The 20,200-nt window shown below is 52.8% G+C and overlaps 1 protein-coding gene across 8 annotated transcripts in view; it reads left to right on the plus strand.

The window, feature by feature from the left end:
* Nucleotides 1-16,154: 16,154 nt before the first annotated feature.
* The window catches only part of Syt7 (synaptotagmin 7), a 60,667-nt gene continuing 56,621 nt past the window's right edge, over nucleotides 16,155-20,200 (plus strand). For 3 of the 8 annotated variants that reach the window (XM_075973480.1, XM_075973478.1, XM_075973479.1), the window contains exon 1: nucleotides 16,158-16,709. In XM_075973480.1, coding sequence (XP_075829595.1) covers nucleotides 16,679-16,709 — 31 coding nt within the window. In that variant the 5' untranslated portion in view covers nucleotides 16,158-16,678. Of the gene's footprint in view, nucleotides 16,710-20,200 lie in introns of all 8 variants that reach the window. The other 5 variants (XM_075973475.1, XM_075973476.1, XM_075973481.1 and 2 more) reach the window with 5 other exon arrangements.

The raw sequence follows: 20,200 nt of genomic DNA on the forward strand, positions 1-20,200 counted from the left end.
GGTAGCAGGCTTCCTAGGAATGATGGCTGTGTTTCTGTACGCCGGTCTCATGCTTTTCTGTTTGGTTTGCCTTGTGGTGCAAGCAGAGTGGGCATAGCTGGATGGTGCCCAAAGACCACAGCTTGTTGACTGATCCTCCTAGACCCACTTCTTGTAGAGGAGGCAGGGAGAGGGGCCAGGGGCACCTGAGAACCAGCTTCCATTAGCTGCCTGCTTGCATTACATGAGTGGCCAGGGCTGCCAGCCATTAGTGCAGGAGCCAGCCTCTGCTGAGACCCGAGACCAAAGCTTCTTGTGATTCTCTGGCTGGTCATTAAGAGGTAAGAAGCAGGGCAAGGGCTCTGCAGAACACTTTGTCTGTACCCACTTCTCTGCAGCTTCCCCACCACCTGGCACTTAGCGGCTCCTACCCAGCCCTCTACTAGGCCTTTACATGGGGAGGGAACATTGCGGCTGTCCTCCCAAGCCGTGGAACCCATCCTGGCCCATTAGCACTTGCTCCCTGAGGCCCCTGCGGAGAGGCTTTATTGCTGCCTCCAGGTTTCAGAAGGTAGAGAGTGAACAGCTGGGAGCAAAAGGCTCTGCTCTGCCCATGTACTCAGTAGGTATCTAGGCAGGACCCAAAGACCCCTCTCACAGCTGTTCTTCCTGAAGTCTTTTTATGAGCAGAGAGCAAGGTCACACCAGCTCCTTCAGTCCTCCTATCCCCTACACTCACACTCAAAGCCACAAAGAAACACTCACGCATACACACATATACATACATCACATGCTTACACACATATTCATAAACGCATGTATCTATACGTACAGCCACATATATCCACACACACTTGCACACTGGACATGCCCTCATAGGACTAACTCCAGGTTCTCAAGAGAGAAAGCCACACCTATCCTGAACCTATGGAGGAAGTGTCCAGGGGTGGGGAGGTGGAGTGCAGGTTAGGCAAACAAGAAGGGCCAGGCAGGAAGGAAGTCCAAGGGTGGGCCTAGGGAAAGAGGCTTCACCTCCCTGGCCCTGTGAGCCCTGTTGGAAGTTGAAAGTGACCAGTGTGGCCCTGGCCTTTGACTATTCTGAACTTACTGATGGGTCTGTCCCCAGGGTCCACACATAACTGAATGTTGTCCTTCCTTCCTTCCTTCCTTCCTTCCTTCCTTCCTTCCTTCCTTCCTTTCTTCCTTCCTTCCTTCCTTCCTTTTTTTTTAAAGATAAGAATCTCTCTATGTAGTCCTGACTGTTTTGTAACTCGCTATGTAGACCAAGCTGGCCTCAAACCCAGAGATCCACCTTTCTCTGCCTCCCGAGTGCTGGAATTTAAAGCATTTGCCTCCCCCTGGCTATCAAGTGAGCATTTTTTAACTCACATGACGGAGTTGAGTCCCGGGGTTCAGGGAGTCAAAGTCCTCCCTCAGTGGGCACACAGATGTGGCATGACCCTCTTTATTCTACTTAGCATGGAGGGGCAAAGAACAAACTCATCCCTTGCTCTTCCTCGCTCTTCATCCATGGCACCTTCACCCTTCACAGGCACAAAACACCAACAGCATGGTGCTGCCTCCTTCCTCTGCTTCTTTTCACAGACCAGAAGGTACAGGCAGTTAGAGTTCTTACAATACTGGCTGCTTGACTACACAACCCTTACTCGTCACTAGGATTTAAAAGAGAAGGACCCTTTTCTGGTGGTGTCACGGGAATGAACATTTTAAAAATTTAAAATTTGGTCCTGGAGAACTAACTGGCTCAGTCATTAAAGTACTTGCCATTCAAGTGCAAGGACCCAAGTTCAATCCTCAGTCACCACACCAAAATGCCTGATGTGGAGGAGAGACTTTGTAGTCTCGGTGTTGGGGAGGTGGAGGCAGGTGGATCCCTTGGGCTTGATCACCAGACAACTTAGCCTAATCAGCAAGATCCGGGTTCTCACCAAAGCGGGCATCCCCTCAAGAATGAGGCCTAATTTAATCTCTGCTTTCCCTGCTGCCCTGGAGGTGAGCAGTCTGGTCTGGTGAAAGGGCCTGGAAGGCTCAGGGCTGCAATCGCCACTCCCTTTGTCTGTGTTCTCACCATGCAGGCCTCCCCTCCCCTCCTAGCCCGCATCCAGAGGTTGATCCTGTTTCCTACTCCCTGAAGACAACCGGACCAGAAGCATCTCTATGCTTGCATGGATGCATTTGATCTTGGTCTCTCTTCATTTACTCCTCTGGTGAGCTCATGCACTCTCCTGCCTTTAAACAGTGTCTATACCTTATGACTCCACATCCTCATCTCCAGCCCTGTACAAAGGAGCCCTGGCCAACATGGGCAAAGCTGAGCTCAGTTCTTCCTTTTCGACTATATCCAACACATAGTCCTCCAGGTAACACACACACACACACATGCATGAATTTACACAGGACAAAAATCATCTTACATAGTGCATCGGTGTGCGGTTTCTCAAAGCGTATTGACTTATGGTAACTTTGAAATTAAAATTCCATAGGGAGGAGCAACTGGGGAAAAGTCTAAAAAGTTTCCTTGGTGGGCGATATGAGAAAGGATTGGAAGGAGGGTAGCTGGCATGAGAACTTCCCAAGTCAGCCACTGGCAAGCCTACCCTGCCGTTACTCAGGCCAAACCTGCTGGCTGCCTCACCTCCTCCTTTTCCTCACAGCTCACACCCGATCATCAGGAAGTCCTTTGGGTTCTGCCTTCAAAATAGATCCGTAATCTGCCTCCCCCATCATCCCTCTACTGGATTATCGCAACAGCATCCACCTTGCCTCCCTTTGCTTGCCCAGCTCCTCCACACAGCTACAGAGGCTCTCCCACCATGGAAGCCAGCTCCCATCTGTCCTTGATCCTCACGAAGCACTCAGTGGCCCTCTGCCTCCCCGAGTCCTTGTTCACCTCACCCCCTTCTTCTCCTGCTCCACCCCAGTCTCCTTGCTCTCTCTCACTCTGGCCCCGGCTTGCTCTCTCACCTTAGGGTCTTTGCCTGGTTACTGCCTATTCTCCCATCCACCATTACATACTGGGCCACAGGGTCAAATCCCTCCCCTCCTTCACGTCTATTCATCTTTCTCAAGGCAACTTGCCCCATCCACCTGGTGAATATTGCCACAGCCATCTTTTTTTTTTACCACAGTGCTCCTGTCTTCTAGCTTATTCTGTATTCCAATGCTTAGTGCTGATGATACCTTGCCAGGCTAGGGTATCAGCTTTCCAAGGGCAGCGATCTTTATTTCAGACCCTGCTGCATCCTCAGTATGAGAACTCAGAACATGGCAGATGTGCCCGATATGCCCTGATGCCCATCCCAGGCTCCTGTCCTCTCAGGTTTCCGACTCTTCCCACCCAGGCGCCACCACATGTTCCTACCTTTGTACCCACTGTCTCAAGGGTGCTCCCCATAGCCCTTTGGCAGGATTGTTTTTAAAACAATCTCTCACATAGCCCAGGCTGACCTTGAGCTCTTTTTGTAGTTGGGGATGACCTTGAACACCTGATCCTCCTGCTGTCACCTCTTGAGTGCTAGGATTACAGATGTGTACTACTACATCTGGTTGATGCGGCATTGGGAATTAAATGCAGGACTTCCTACACGCTAAGCAATGTAGGAGCTCTACCAGTTGAGCGATATCCTTCAGGCCCCTTTGACAACCTTACAAAGGTCTGGTTAGGTGAAGAAGGGAATCTGAGCTTTTGCTCAAAAGCAAAGAGGATTCATAGAAGGGCTCTTAGCGGATGCTTTGATGCCATAGGTGAGCATGCAGAAAGGGAAGTCAGGATGGAGACTGAGTGGGAACTATTGAGCAAGCCTCTTGGAAAAGCAGGGGATGAGGGCAGGGGATGAGGGCAGGGCTGAGGGCAGGGATGAGGGCAGGTGGTGAGGGCAAGGGATGGGGGCAGGGGTGAGGGCAGGAGGTGAGGGCAAGGGATGGGGGCAGGGGTGAGGTCAGGAGGTGAGGGCAGGGGATGGGGACAGGGGATGAGAGCAGGGAATGAGGCAGGGAGTGAGGGCAGGGGATGAGGGCAGGGGGTGAGGGCAAGGGATGGGGGCAGGGAGTGGGGGAAGAAAGGAGGGCAGTGGGTGAGAGAGAGAGGGATGAGAACAGTGGGAGATGGAGAGGAGATGAGGGCAGGGGAGGAGGGCAGGGGTTGAAGGCAAGGGGAGGTTGTGGATTGAGGGTTACTGTGGGGGGGACTTATCACTTCTTAAATTTTGAATCTGAAGTGCCCCCCACAGTCTCATATTAAAGTACTTGTCCCCCTGTGGTAATTTGTTTTTTTTTCCCCTGTGGTAATTTGAGTTTGTGTAACCTAACTGGAAGAAATAGGTCACTAAGCCGGGCGGTGGTGGCACACGCCTTTAACCCCAGCACTGGGAGGCAGAGGCAGGTGGATCTCTGTGAGTTCGAGGCCAGCCTGGTCTACAAGAGCTAGTTCCAGGACAGGAACCAAAAGCTACGGAGAAACCCTGTCTCGAAAATCAAATAAATAAATAAATAAATAGGTCACTAAGGCTGGGACCTTAAAGGTTATAATCTGGTCCCTAGGTCCAGCTGCTCTCTGCTTCCTGATCCAAGGCCATCTGAACAGTTTCTCACACTCTCACTGCTGCAGATGGAGCTGCTCCACCAGGATGTTGATAGACTGGAATCCCCTAAAACCATGAACCAAAACAAATCCCACTGCTGCAGATGGAGCTGTCCCACCAGGATGCTGATAGACTAGAATCCCCTAAAACCATGAGCCAACACAAATCCCACTGCTGCGGATGGAGCTGTCCCACTAGGATGCTGCTGATAGACTGGAATCCCCTAAAACCATGAGCCAACACAAATCCCACTGCTGCAGATGGAGCTGTCCCACCAGGATGCTGCTGATAGACTAGAATCCCCTAAAACCATGAGCCAACACAAATCTCACTGCTGCAGATGGAGCTGTCCCACCAGGATGTTGATAGACTGGAATCCCCTAAAACCATGAGCCAACACAAATCCCACTGCTGCAGATGGAGCTGTCCCACCAGGATGCTGCTGATAGACTAGAATCCCCTAAAACCATGAGCCAACACAAATCTCACTGCTGCAGATGGAGCTGTCCCACCAGGATGTTGATAGACTGGAATCCCCTAAAACCATGAGCCAAAACAAATCCCACTGCTGCAGATGGAGCTGTCCCACCAGGATGCTGCTGATAGACTGGAATCCCCTAAAACCATGAGCCAACACAAATCCCACTGCTGTAGATGGAGCTGTCCCACCAGGATGCTGCTGATAGACTGGAATCCCCTAAAACCATGAGCCAACACAAATCCCACTGCTGCAGATGGAGCTGCTCCACCAGGATGCTGCTGATAGACTGGAATCCCCTAAAACCATGAGCCAACACAAATCTTTCTTCTTGTGACTTGTTTCTGCCAATTGTCTGATCGTAGTGACACAAGAGTGACAAATACAGCACCAGTAAAACGTGCAGTTAAATAAGAAGAGGGCAAGAGGGACAGTTGATGTCTGCTGTCCAGGGTCAAGAGATGGTCAGGAGGACACGGTGGTCCTCTGGAGTCCCCCTCTCCTGCTGCAGTCCCCATTTTTTCACCAGGGGATCTGGTACCCAAGACCTGTGTGGATTGGGGTAGGAAGGCCCCAGAGGACCAGATTGTGGGCATGAAATGGAAAAGAAGAGTCTACACAAGGGCTTTTCTAGAAAACAGGCTCTAAGGGGCTAGGGAGGTGGTTCAGTTAGCGAAGTGGCTTACTATTACTATGTAAGCAAGAGGACCCAACTTTAGATCCCCAGGACCTATGTAAATAGCTTGACACATCTGTGCACAATTGTAATCTCAGGTCTGGGAAGGCAAAGAAGAAGTGACCCTTGGGGTTTGCTGGCCAGAGAGTCTAGTCCAATGGGCAAGCCCTAGGTTGAATGAGAAACTTATTAAAAATAAGATGGAGAGCCGGGTGGTGGTGGCGCACGCCTTTAATCCCAGCACTTGGGAGGCAGAGACAGGTGGATCTCTGTGAGTTCGAGGCCAGCCTGGTCTACAAGAGCTAGTTCCAAGACAGGCTCCAGAGCTACAGAGAAACCCTGTCTCGAAAAACCAAAAATAAATAAATAAGATGGAGAACAACTGAGGAAGGCATTGACTGTGCCCTTCACATGCATACACACATGTGTACATATATCTGCATACATATGTAGGTATACACATGTGAACAGAGATACACAAAAAGGAAAGAAAAAAATCTCTAAGCCCATGCTCCAGGATTTATAAGGGAACTCACTGATGAAAAGTCCCCCGCAGCCTTGTTTGACCAGAAAGACAAATATGTCAGGGAGTGACCTTGATGAGACTGTGTGGATAACTCAGCTCAGCCCAGGGAGTGGCAATCAGGAGAGAACAAAGGTGTGTCCTAGGCAGATACTGACCCTGGGACTACGTCACTAGAAAATCAGAGATCCTCAGGACCACACCTTCTCAGATCTCAGGTAGAGAAACTGAGGCCCACTGAGAGCAGGGAGCTGCCACAGGACCTGGCTGGTTTTCTCAGGTGGGGAGAAGCTGAGGTTTCATCGATAGAAGGACTTACCTGATCTAATGGGGACAGACTAATAATATCACCAATACATTTATTTAACTCTCTTCTTCTTTAGAGTTCAGAGACATACACCTCCATGATCTCATCTATCCTCTGTAGTAGATGGTGGGGCTACTCTGTGCAGCTGTTAGGAAACTTCTCTGCCCTTATAGCCTTTCTTTTTCTCTCTAGTTCCATTTATGTTCCCTTCCTGCCACAAATCCACTTAATTGAGCAAGGATTTATGAGACTCGTGCTTGATGCAACACAGCGTGTGCATTTGGGAAGTTTCTGTATTTCCCCAGGGCTAAGGTCATTGTATTGTTCTCTTTCATCCAAGAGGACTTGACTCATACCTGCAATTATGCATGCTATACTGTTTATTGTAAGGCTTGGTCTTGCATCAGCTGCATGCCATCACCTAAAGTCTGGCACTCCAGGGGCTCGTGGATGGAAAGTCATACATTAGGCAGGGCTATCGTACTGAATGTACTCAAACACCCCTCCGTCACTTGCTTGCCTGGCTCCCAGAGGTAGCCCAGAGTCAGACTTCTTCATATCCAATGTCTAGCATAAAGTAGCTACTCCACCCATGTTTGTTGGATGGATCAATAAAAATGCGAAGGAAAGAAGATGGAGATGGATAGTAACAAGTAATTCTTGTGTTTAAAGAGTTCCCACTGCCAGATGTGGTGGTGTTTGCCTGTAATCCCAGGCTCAGAGGTCAGGGGTAAAGGAACAGGGAGGGGAGAGTTTAAGGTCGGCCTGGGTAGCATGGTGAGACCCTGCCTAATATATAATATAAAAGAAGGATCTCCATTGCACTGTGGGTTTAGAAAGATGTTAAATAAGCCGAGTAGTGGTGGCTCAGGCCTTTAATCCTAGCACTTCAGAAGTGGAGGTGGGGCAGATCTCTGTGAGTCCCAACATGGTCTACAGAGCGAGTTCCAGAACAGCCAGAGCTATACAGAGAAACCCTGTTTTGGAAAGGAAAGCAAACAAACGAATATGAAAATGTGCCAAATACTATTGAGTGATTCCATCAAGGAAATACATTTGGGCTTCAGAAGAGAATTCAGGCTCTCCTAAGACAATCAGGGACAACTACCTGGAAGAAATAGATTGCCAGACAGACCTCAGAGGGTAGGGACTCATAGGTGGAAACTCAGAAAGGAAAGAGTGTTTTGCTAAAGATGGGACACTGGGCCAGCAAAGCGGCAGAAGACAGAAGCCATACCAGAGAAGACACTCTTAGGGCAAAGCTATTCACAACTAACGTCACTGGCAGTAGGAAGCCATTAGAGATCCCCAGGAGCTGAGGAGCAAGGGGCCTGACAAGACCTTGGTCAGAAAGCCACAGTGAAGAAGGGCTCTGGGAGGGAGGGGCAGAGGGAGGCAAGGGACTGCTCAGGAGCCATAGCTGGGGCACAGGGTGAGAGGCTGTGAGTGTGTCGTGGGGAGGTGGCTGCAGAGTCAGAGACAGGGTGTGAGAAGCGTTGCAGAGCAAAGAGACTCACTGGATGAGGGGAAGAGCTCCAGGACGATCTGGGAAACAGATCTGGGGCTGGGGAGAGTTAATGAGGCCTTCTGGGGTGGGCGGCTGTGTGATCTAATGGGGGCTGCTTCCCTGGGGAAGGGAATGAGTTCACTCCACCTGGGTGGAGAAGCTTCATTAGGAATGCAGATGCCAGGCTCCGAAGGGAGGTCAGGGCTCCAGAGACAGGGCTGGGAGCTGGGCTGAAGCAGGAGCTGAGCCTGTGGGAGTGAATGAGATCACAAGAAGAGGAGCACGGAAGATGAAGGCTGAGGACAGAGCCTTGGGGGCCACCCACAGTTGGGAGGGAGAGGAGCAGGAAGACAGGGGACCTGGGGGAAATCAGAGCAGCCAAGATGTAGGAGAGAGAGAACCCTTTCTCTTCCCTCCTCCCACACTGAGGAGGGCCTCTGCTCCCCCTCTGTGAGCAGGACCACAGGAGGCTGAGGGGCTGCCCCGGTACCTGCCCAGTTTCACCGCCAATGCTTCACAGAGCCACAGGCAGCACAACCCACTCAGGTGACTGGTTCCCTTATCCCTCTTTCTGGCTGCGACCTTGCAGAGCAGTAAGTGGGAGGGGGAAACACGACCACCACCGAGGCTCAAGCTCCTCGCCTTCCTAAGGGGAATACCACAAGACAATTTCTGTGTTGGTTGCTGTGACTATTAAGTGGGATAATGCGTGTTATGCATTTGGCACTCGGGCCAACCAGGCCCTCAGAGCTCAATAAATGCTGGCTGCTGCTATTATGATTATTACAGTGCCGGGCCTGGGTTCTGGCCCTGGGTCTGGCACAGCTAAGGTGCCCAGCAGCCTCTCTGGAGGTCTTGGTGAGAAGGAGGGGGCCTTGGTAATCTGCACTTGCTCTCTCCTGGGCTTATGGTCTCCACTTAAGCCCCAAGCTTGGGGACGGTTGTTGCAGGACACCACGTGTCTCCTTAAGGATAATCTGTGATCTGAAGGACCCCCACACCCACTGCAGTCTTCAACTTCAGTTAGAGCTGGGGTGAACCTTGGGCAGAGGTTTGAGTTCTTTCTGGCGGCGTGCTGATGGGTCTCTTCCTCCTCCAGGGAGGGCACGGTCCTGTCCTCTCTAGTCCATGGCAATTTGTGAGCACAGAGGGCACCGCCACGCCCCCTCTACACGGGCCATCTTCTCCATTCTCCTGTAAGGACCCTGACTCTACTCGCCCTCCAGCACCAGATTGGTCCGAGTTGTGAGGAAGGACGCTCCTCTGTGGGCTCCAGTTGAGAAGTGGCTGTCCAGGGCCCCAACCTGGGCAATTACAGGTTCTCCACTCTTAGGAGCAAAGGTACCTGGTCTCTCTCCCCAACCCCCGACCCTCCCCAGTTTTGGATTTAGGCCCAGTGGAGGGGTGCCTGTCCACTTCTGGAGCACAGAGGTGTTGGGATGGGACTGGGAGTGTATTAGTTCAGCTGATAGTGCTCGCCTAGCTGGTTCCATCCCAGCACTACGCAAACCTGGCTTACTGGTGCTTGTTACCTGAGACAGAAGATCAGAGAGATAGAGGCAGAAGGATCAGAAGTTTGCGGTCATCCTTGACTATGCAGCGTGTTCAAGGCCAACCTGGGATACACTAAACGCTGCCTTGAAGGAGGCGGGGGAGGTGGAAGGGTGAAGACACTAGGTGATATGTTCTATTTTCTGTCCTCTCACACGGGGAACTTGGAATCTGGGACTCAGAGCCTCCGTTTTTCCCTCTCATCATCAAGCTAAGATATCTCATTAACCAGACCCTGAAAAGTGGTCTAGAGACCCCATGGGCCCTCTAGCCTGTCTATCCTCGGGGGGTAGAAGCAGAGGCATGGTCCTCTGAAGTCTAGGGGCCACTAATTCCTCACTCCATCCTATCCAGACTTCAGGGTCCTCCCTGGGAGGAGCGGGACTTTATTCTCTATCATCCCGGCTGGGGCTGGGGTCCCAAAGCAGTTTAAGTAGGAGTTTGATACTGGGAGGCCCCTGTTAACTAGGCCATCACTGGGGATGGGCGGTAGAGGCCTGAGCTGACCAGCTTGGTTCTCTGGAGGAGGTAGTGGCAAGAGCTAGGGCTTTGAACAAACCACAGACAGTTTCTGCAATATCAAAAAGAGCTCTTAGAGACTAATCATGTAGGGGGATTGGGGCAGCTGGGGAAAGAGCCTCTGCTTGCTTCCCATCAATTGAGGATCAAAAAGCATTTGGTCAAAGAACCTTTAAATACCTTGAAAGGCAGGTGAAGCCGGTTCAATGGGTTCCAAGAAGGATTAAAACATCAGTCTGAGCTGTAGACAGGCCGGCTCCAGCCACAGCAGTGCTGAAGGCAGAGGCCGCAAAGGCTAACACTTTAGGAATAGATCCTCCTAGCCCACCTCTCTCATGACCCAGAGTCATCACAGGGAGGGCAAGGTGTGCAAAGAAATGGGCCGAGGCTGTTGGAAGCCACCTTGTGGAGCTTCAGGACAAGGGAGCTTTTTCTGGAAACTTTAGACCACACACTTACTGATAAGCAAAATGTTGTATCTCTGTCTGCATTTTTTTCTAGGGAGATGAGATCCCCAGAAGGGTCTGAGACATTACCAAGATGGTCAAACAGCATCCCTATGGCACTGAATGGTAAATAGAGTCTCAGAAGAATTGAGGGTCTTACCCCAGCCCCCTGAGCTTGGCATCGGCGAACAGAGGAGTTCCCAAGGGGCCTCAGACAGTCTCAGAGGCCTGGGGCAGTCCAAGAATCAACAAAGAGGCTGAGACCAAGCTTCCCTCTAAGGCTGTTGCTGTCCCCGGAGGAGGTGACTAGAAGAAGGCCACCTGTTTTCAGCTTTGGGGGCAGATGCTACAAAAGCTGAGTTAAGAAAGGATAGCTATCAGGAGGAACAAGAAGAGAAGAGGGACGGGAGCACAAGATAGTAAGCAAAGGGACCTACCACCAAACCCTATGAGCTGAACTCGGTCCTGGGAACTTATGCAGTGGGAGGAGAGAACTACGCCCACAAGCCACGGCATGTGCATACTCTCTCTCTCTCTCTCTCTCTCTCTCTCTCTCTCTCTCTCTCTCTCTCTCTCACACACACACACACACACACACACACACACACACACACAAATAGATAAAAATAAATGTTTTAAAAAATTTAAAAAGAGAGAGAGAGAATCAAGATGGGGAGAAACACATGGGAGGACAGGTGATATGGAGGAGGGACTTCTGGTAAGAGAACGCTTCTGGACTTGCAACAGCCTGGGGGATTCTTGAGTGCCTGCAGCTATGGAGAGATCAGCTGGGGTCAGGGTTCTTGATGCTTTGGGGTCACCGCTGGGGAGCCAGGAAAGACATCTTGCCAAAGTATTCTGACATCTCTGCAGTATTATTTTTAGCACTGATGGGGAAATCAAGGCCCAGAGATACCCAGTAAGTGATCAGTGGCTAGAGAAACAGAGGCAGGGCAGCGCACAGGACAATTTTGCTCTTGATCTTGTGGCATGGATTCCATCTTTTTAGAACTAGGCCTGCAAGGCAGGAGAGGCACAGGGCTGGGCATGGGTAGGAGATCCAAAAGTACGGATTACACCTCTTTCTGTGAGACAAGCGTGGTGATAGCTGCCATGGCCTTGTGTCCTGTCCCTTCAGGGTGATGGCACCCCTTTATTGTTCTTTTGAGACAGTATCTTTTACAGCTCAGGCTAAACTTGAACTCCTGATCCTCCTACCTCAATCTTCCAAGTGCTAGGATTACAGGCATTGAGCACCACACCTGGCTAATCTGTTAATCCTACACTCTTATGCACTACAGACTCTAGGCCTCTGCATAGGAGGCTGGGGGCAGGGACAGGGTTATGGGGCAAGTGCTTTTGGCTGGCCTAGGCTCTGTGTAGCCGTGCTAGCTGGTCTCAGTCTGTCACTGCTGGATTAGGCCAATGCTCAGTCTGAGTCTGGTGCCACATGGATGGTGACAAGGGGAGAGGTATGTTTGCTCTGTCACATGCACACCCAAGCAGCTTCCTCAGCATTTTTATTAATAATTCATCCTGTAGTCTGGTGGGTGGGGGTGAGGGGACAGAAGCTGTAGGGAAACAGCCAGTACGGATATCATGCCAGGGAAGAAGCTGGTGGACCCAGGAGCCCTGCCTCCATGCCGTGACCTAGCAACACAACCAGGTGGCCTCGGGGGCCCTGTTTGGGAGAGTGGAGGCCTGGCATCTGCTCCAGAGGGACGAAATGTCCCTCCCTACTCCTACTCTCAGCCTGCAGCTGACCCAGGACACCTGATTTCAATGACTGCATCAGATGGAAAACAGGCCTGAGGGGTCTAAGGCATGTAGCAAGCCAGTCCCTGGAGAACTAGGTGCTGTGAACGTTTCTTGCCACGTTATGGAACCCAGGACACAGGGGCCCACCCAGCAGCGTCATGGAAGGAAAGGGCCTCTCCTGAAGGCCCCTCCAGAGGCCCAGGACCTGATGGCAGGGTGGGGGTAATTCACAGTCTCCTGGGTTCTTTGTCCAAGGACCTGAGCTCTCTGGTAAACTCCATTTCCTGCCTCTGCCTAGTCCCTGTGAGTGCTCAGAAGGCAGCAACTCCCAGCTGGCTGGGCTCTCATGCTGCTCCAGTAGGAGAGAGGAGCCTTCAAATGCAGCAAAATGGTTTGAGGTTAGACTGCTTCTGAAGTGATTTCTTCAACAAGCAAAACATGAGAATGGAGTGTATACAGCGTCTCTCTTAAGAATAAAAAAAAAATAGGAATCAATATCAAGAATAAATCAGATGCTTCAAGTATCGTTAATGGTATCACATTTAATCTTACAGTAATCAAAGAAATAAGTATTGCTATCCTCGTTGTGCAGAATGAAGAAACCAAGGCCCCGAGACATGTGTCTGTGCAGGCTGACTACAGCTATGCATGGCAGAGCTACGTGTGTCTATGCAGGCTAACTACAGCTATGCATGGCAGAGCTACGTGTGTCTATGCAGGCTGACTACAGTTATGCATGGCAGAGCTACATGTATGTGCAGGCTGACTACAGTTATGCATGGCAGAGCTACGTGTGTCTATGCAGGCTGACTACAGCTATGCATGGCAGAGCTACGTGTGTCTATGCAGGCTGACTACAGCTATGCATGGCAGAGCTACATGTCTGTGCAGGCTGACTACAGCTATGCATGGCAGAGCTACATGTATGTGCAGGCTGACTACAGTTATGCATGGCAGAGCTACGTGTGTCTATGCAGGCTGACTACAGTTATGCATGGCAGAGCTACGTGTGTCTATGCAGGCTGACTACAGCTATGCATGGCAGAGCTACGTGTGTCTATGCAGGCTGACTACAGCTATGCATGGCAGAGCTACGTGTGTCTATGCAGGCTGACTACAGCTATGCATGGCAGAGCTACGTGTGTCTATGCAGGCTGACTACAGTTATGCATGGCAGAGCTACGTGTGTCTGTGCAGGCTGACTACAGCTATGCATGGCAGAGCTACGTGTGTCTGTGCAGGCTGACTACAGTTATGCATGGCAGAGCTACGTGTGTCTATGCAGGCTGACTACAGTTATGCATGGCAGAGCTACGTGTGTCTGTGCAGGCTGACTACAGCTATGCATGGCAGAGCTACGTGTGTCTATGCAGGCTGACTACAGCTATGCATGGCAGAGCTACATGTCTGTGCAGGCTGACTACAGTTATGCATGGCAGAGCTACGTGTGTCTGTGCAGGCTGACTACAGCTATGCATGGCAGAGCTACGTGTGTCTGTGCAGGCTGACTACAGCTATGCATGGCATGTGCATTTCATCCTCTTTCCAATGCTGCTGCTTCCCTTGAGACCCACAGAAAAGGGGTTTTCAAAGTCTTAGGGGGTTCAAGATTTAGCTCAGTGGTAGATTACTTCCCTAGTGAGAACAAGGCCCTGGACTCAGTGCCCAGTACTCAAAAAAAATAAAAATAAAAAAGAAATAAACCCAAACCCACAATGCCCTGGAGCCTTGTTTTGCACAAAGCCATCTCTTGAGGTTTTTATCTAGCATGTCTGGGGACTGTCCATCTCCACTGTGTTGGCGCAGTGGCTATCTCATGCCTGCTGAGAGAGAATGAAGTACGTTTTATTTGTAAGCCCTGAGATGGGAGCAAGTGGAAGGAGCTTTTCATGGATCTCAGAATCGCAGGCGAAAATCTGGGAATTAAAGCAAGGACTTCTCCAGGACCCCTAGCAGCACCCTGGGCTGTGAGCTCTCAGAGCTTTGGCTCCTGGGTCTCCTCTAGGGGCTTGACTTTCACCATTTTTCACCTGAGGTGGCTTGGGTCATCTTCCTGATGTCCTCTTCATCAGCTTTGAGAAACTGGGAGCTTCCAGATGCCCAGCGGGGGGGGGGGGGGGGAGAGCATGTTGAGTTACAACGGAAGGGATTATGCTCCCCACCACACCTCTCTCTTAGGAGGGTGGGAGGGATCTGGAGTAGGAAGATTTCCCTGGGGAGGGGTCCCTTCCTGGGTACCCACTGATGGCTGGGATAGGGGTAGTGCACTCTTCACTCTACACGGCCCTGAATGGCAGATGGATTCAGAAGGAGCAGTGAGGAAAGGCTGGAGACCCTAGGACCCTAGCCTACTGGCTTGGCTTCCTAGGGTTTTCAGGGCCCCCACAACACAGGCTATGACTAGCTCCTGGATTCTTGGCTGCATGTGAATGAGGGTGGCTGTAGCATGTGGAACAAAACAGCCCTTGACCTCAGGAGGAGGGCTGAGATTTCTGGGCACTGGAGAATTACAGGCCCTAACCTACACATGCCTTTCTTCCCCTTCCATTTTTAATTAGAATATTCAATCCCAGGAAATCTGTTTTCCACCGGAACAATCTTGGAGAAGGTTTGCTGGGGGAATTTCCTTATCTATTTCTCAACCGGAAAAGCTGTGGGAGGAGGTGAATGTGTGTTGTGTGTGTGTGTCTGTGTGTGGGGGTAATCTCCATGTGAGTTCCAGGGAATGGTGTGTGTGTGTGTGTGCGTGCACACACACACAGTGAGGGACACTTGGAGCAAAGATTTGTCCCAATGGATGCTGATTGCGGTACCACAAAGGAGCTGGAGGTATGGTAGGGCATGAGCCACACACACAGTATGAAGCCAGCTAGCTGGCTTTCTGAGAGCAAAAACCTTCAGTGTTGGAAAGCCTGGTTCACTTGTCAACTGCATGGAAGGAGGGATGCTGCCATTTGTACCCACCCCTTTCAGGGCAGGGTAGGGGCAAGACCTGCACGGTGGGCAGGGTCTGTGACTTTTTGCGAACTAGGCTGTTCGTATACTTCTGGGTACTGGGGGCAGAGACGTGTAAAGATGTGTGTGTGTGAGGAGGCCTGGTACCTCATCCCCATGGTTCTGTCCTGGGCCTTTAAAGTTCTTGAGACACGATTCTGTCTCTTCCCTGCCCCAGAATCATATTGTCCCAGAGTTCGTCAGATTTGGAAAACGTTAAACAGATACAGGAGCAGATATCAGAGAGCGCTCCAAGAGATCCTCAAGGTTGACAGAAGGGGATTTCATTTCTACTAGGGGCACAGTGGGTCAAGGGAAAAGGGAGGACCGGGAGAACAGGGTCGAGAAAGGGATGAATAGGGTCTGAACAGCTGCTTTCTTTTCTCACGGAGCTCGAAGAGGTGGGAAAGGTTGCGATACGTAGTACGCCAAGGAAGATGGAGATTCTAGTTCTATCTGTTCCTGCAGCGCACCAGCTCTGAGAAAGACAAGACTCTCAGACCGAGGCCCAGCGCTGGCAACACACTCCACTCCTGGTTTTGATACCCACCAACCCTTCTTCCCTGGTCCTCCGCTGTTCTGAGTCCAGAGCTAACGCCCTCGAGTGGCCACCGAGCGGAAAACACGGGGCGGATCTCCACGCCTTTCGGAACGGAGTCAAGAGGGCACCTCGGAGGAGGTGGCCATCTGGGCGACCCTGCGGCTTGCGAGTCCACCGCCACCCGTGGCGCAAGGGCCCAGTGGGTCACGTCTTCCATAGTCTGGACAAATCTAGCCGTGGAGCTCCGCGGCCCTTCCAGGCGGGGCCTCGTGAGCGCTTGGGGTGTGCGGGGCGGCGGCCGTGCCCTCGGGGCGGCTCCGGGCGGCGGCGGCCAGTCCAGGGCTGCAGTGCAGCGCGCGGCCGGCAGTGGGCGCAGCAGTGACAGTGGCCGTGGCGCTCGGCGACGGGCGGGCGGCGCCGGCGGTGCCCCGGGCGCACACACACACATACACACACTCACACACGCACGCACACACACACACACAGACATTCATACACACACATACACTCCGCGTCGTACACACTCACACACGCTCCGGCGCGCACACGCGGCGCGCAGGCCAGAGGGAGGAGGCTCCGCGCGGCTCGGCGGCGGCGGCAGCGTGCTCCGCGGGCGGCCGGGAGGGCTGGCGGGCGGCCCCCGCTCCCCGGCTCCGCGGCTCGGTGCAGCCCGCGCGGCCCCCGCCCTCGGACCCGCCCCCGGGGGTCTCCCGGCCCCATGCCCTGCAGCGGCGGCAGAGCAGCGCGCGGCCGCAGGCGGCTCTGAGGAGCCCGGAGGGAGCCGGCGACGAGGGGACCATGTACCGGGACCCGGAGGCGGCCAGCCCAGGTAAGCGCGGCCCCGCGCGGGCTGGGGCGCCCCGCACGGGCTGGGGCGCCCCGCACCGGCGGGCAGGATGGCTGCAGCGCCTGGTCGCCGTCTCGGAGCCCCAGCCTAGGGCTGCTGTCGGCTGGAGCCTCACGAATTGCACCCCTTCCTACCAGGGTCATCCCAGCCCCGGGGGCGTGGGTTCTAGCGGCAGAGACTCAGACTCAGACCCCGCAGTCGGGACGTTGCTAGGTTGGATGCCCGGGGCCGGGTTCGCAGTGTCCCCACAAGGACCTCCCCGCCACCCCCAGCAGCCCAAGGACAACGTGTGTGGCGGAGCGAGGAGCTGCTGTCCCCGTGGTAGCCGGGCAGTGCCTTCAGAGGTACCCCCTGCTCCCCAGCACCAGTGCCCTGGGGACGTCAATGTTGGGGGACCTCGGGGCAAGGAGGATCTTTGGGCCAAGATTGTGGGCACAGAGGAACGGAGTGTCATCTGCGGTGCCAACTGTGAATTGAGAGGGCTCCAGGGGGCAAGTGGGAATCTGGTGCAGCGGCAGGGGATAGAGGCTTCTAGGGGGTGGGGAACCGCAGGAGCTGTGAAAGGGAGGCAGGGGTACCTGAAGAGAAATCTCAGAGGCTGATGACAATGGGGGTGGCTAGGCAATGTTATCCTGGGCTTGGGGAGGGGGACTCAAAGAACACCAAACTCACTCCAGTCCTACCAGGGAGGGAGGGGAAAGGGGCCGCACCCCTTTGCCTTTCTGAAAGGGAGTGGCCTGGGAGCCCACTGTTGGCTTAGCATCCTTCTGGCATCTTTAGAGCCCAAGCCAGGAATCTCTCCTCCTTCCTCGGGAAATTGCTCTGCCATTTCCTCCTTGGCTCCTGACGCCTCCCCCACGCAGTGCCCACCTGTAGGCAGGTCCCCTGCAGCTCTTGACCAGGTTCCAGCTCCCACCTGGGATACCAGAAAAAGCCCAGACTCCGAAGAAGCCCCATACCCCCACTTCTGCTAGTTCAACCTCCTGGCCTCCGGGGTCTCTGTTTCTGGACTGCCTTCCAAGGCTAAGAGTGGGGGCTCCAGCCTAAGACCCACTCCTACAAGAGTCTCTGGATTCCCTGCTGTGGTCTCTGGGGAAAGCAGGTGCTGTGAAAAAGATCAACCCTGAAACCGTCCACAGAAGGGGACTCAAGCCCTAATGCTCTGCACAGCAAGCTGGTGGACACTGGCTTTGCCCATTTGTGCTCAATCCACACTTGCTGTTTTCTCTCAAAGGGCACTCCAAGTCCACTGATGTTGACCTACTGGGTGGCAGACATTGTACTCACCCAGTACTTGGGTTTGAGACTCAGTCGCCTCTGGATCGTCGTGTCCTTCTCTGAACGTCCTCTAGGTGTGGACTGAAGGGACATTACCTTTGAGGGGCTGTTCCCTCATCTGTCTGAACCCAGGTCACCTACCCTGACATTTTTCCCCAGGAAAAGCCAGCTTCCTGCATTTGGATCAAGGGCAGGGGCATCCTTGTGCTTGGTTCATTCCGAGCAGCCCAGTTCAGAGCTCAGGTCAGGAATGAGGATGGAAGGGAGTGCAGTAGGGATAGTCTCCATTGCTGTGAGGCCACTGGCCTGGGGTTGTGGGTCCACCCACCCACTAGTACCCTTCTAATACTTTGGCGCCGTGACATTACCACTCCTCTAAGCACCTCTGCCCTCTCCACAGAGGCCAACTTGACATGCTTGGCATCTTCTGGGCAAAGGGCCTGGATTCCACAGCTGTTCCTGACAGCCTGGCCGCCCCTGAACCTTTCCCTTTCTGCTTGCCTGTCTTGCCCCCTTGAAACTGCAGGGTCCACCAATGCCTGTGGCAAGGTTGGTTCTGACTGTGAAGGAAGCTGGTGAGGTTTTCTTGTTTCTTGTGTGGGCACTGGGCTGGTGGAACTAAAAATAGGTTGTAGCGGGTACGGTATGATTGGTTCTTGCTCCTTTGGGATCTCTGGGGGCCTTTTGTGACCCTTAGTATCACTGCCCACTTCCTAGAACCCCTAAAGCTCCATGTGAGGCTCCCATCCCTAGCAGCTTACTCAAGGTCTCCCAGACTCTGTTACCCACAGCTAGGGCCCTATGTCCCCCATTTCTAACCACCCACTATTCCCCTTTGCCTGGCACCAGGTAGGAGTGAGATATGCAAATTAATTCCTGTGTGACTCAGACCAGTCCCTCATCTCCCCTCTGGTCTCACAGGAGCCAGTACCTCTTACAGCCTGGTCTCCTCATCCATCTCCTCAGGAACACCTGTGGCCCATTGTCGCCTTATTAAATAAAAAAAAATAAATAGATAAATAAATAAATAAATAAAAGATACCTTATCCTCTTCTGCTCCTCGTGCCCCGGGTCAGTTCCTGAGTGTTCCTTTGGTACTCTCTCTCCCTCGGCTCACTCAATCTGCTAGTCCCCATAGGGTTCATCCTAAGACTAAGACTTTACCCGATGGCTGCTCTTCTCTTCCCACCTGGTCCCTGGCCCCCAGGCACTACTGTTACTCCTGTGTTATAAAGAAAGCAGAGGTGGAGGAGAACAGGAGCCAGATGGAGAATGCAGACCTGTTCCTTCCCGTGTTCACCCATGAGCTCCCGCTCCAGACTGCCAGCCACCTCTGCCCTACCTGCAGCCTCCCCTGCTCTCTCCCTCCTGTCCTTCATCCTCTGCCTCCCAAAGCTGGCCTGGCCTGCCTCCTTAGTCTGTCTCTACTGCCTGTCCCCAAGCTGGGCAGGGCCTCAGCAGGCCTGCAGGGGTCAGCGTTGCAGTGGGCAGGCAGGACAGGCAGGATGGCAGTGGGAAGGAGGAGGGAGGGAGAAGTGACCTTGCGGTGAGCTAGTGAGCAAGCCTAAAGAGAGAAGGGCTGGGAGAGAGAGGTCAGGTTCTGAGGTCTTTTTACTCAGTCACCAGGCTTCTGGGACTTTGTTAATCCCACTGGACAGCAGTGCCTGAAGCCTCTATCTGTCCCACCTGTTAGTTGGCTCTCTCCCCTACAAACACTCCATCAGGCAGGTCATTCCTTAGGGGCAAAGGGATACATATACATACATATATATGTACACATATACATATAGATCATATAGGGCAGAGGGCCTTGGCGTGGCAAGTAACTGTCTAAATCTGCCTATCTTCTCCCTGGGCAGAGTCTGATGAAGGGGTTGGTGTGAGGCTGGAATTAAGGCTGAAAGAACAGATTCAGTTTGTGGTATGAGGACCATGGATAGCGGCAGAGCCAAGGCTGGGTATAGAAACCCAACAAAGCCAGACTATCCCACAATTTCCCTGACAACTGCTCTCCAAATGACATTCCTCGCCTAGCTGACCCTATGTGCTGTCATGTCGGTGTCCGGGGCTTGGCGCTGAGGTCAGTACTCCAGAACACTTACTCCCTCCAACAGCTATGGCAGGGAAAGGGTCTAATGTTGGGCTGGGAGGGGATGACCTTTGGGTATAGGGACCCCTCTAAGCTATAGAGTTGC

This window comes from Microtus pennsylvanicus, chromosome 5 (genome assembly GCF_037038515.1).
Source record: "Microtus pennsylvanicus isolate mMicPen1 chromosome 5, mMicPen1.hap1, whole genome shotgun sequence".
Taxonomy (NCBI): Eukaryota; Metazoa; Chordata; class Mammalia; order Rodentia; family Cricetidae; genus Microtus; species Microtus pennsylvanicus.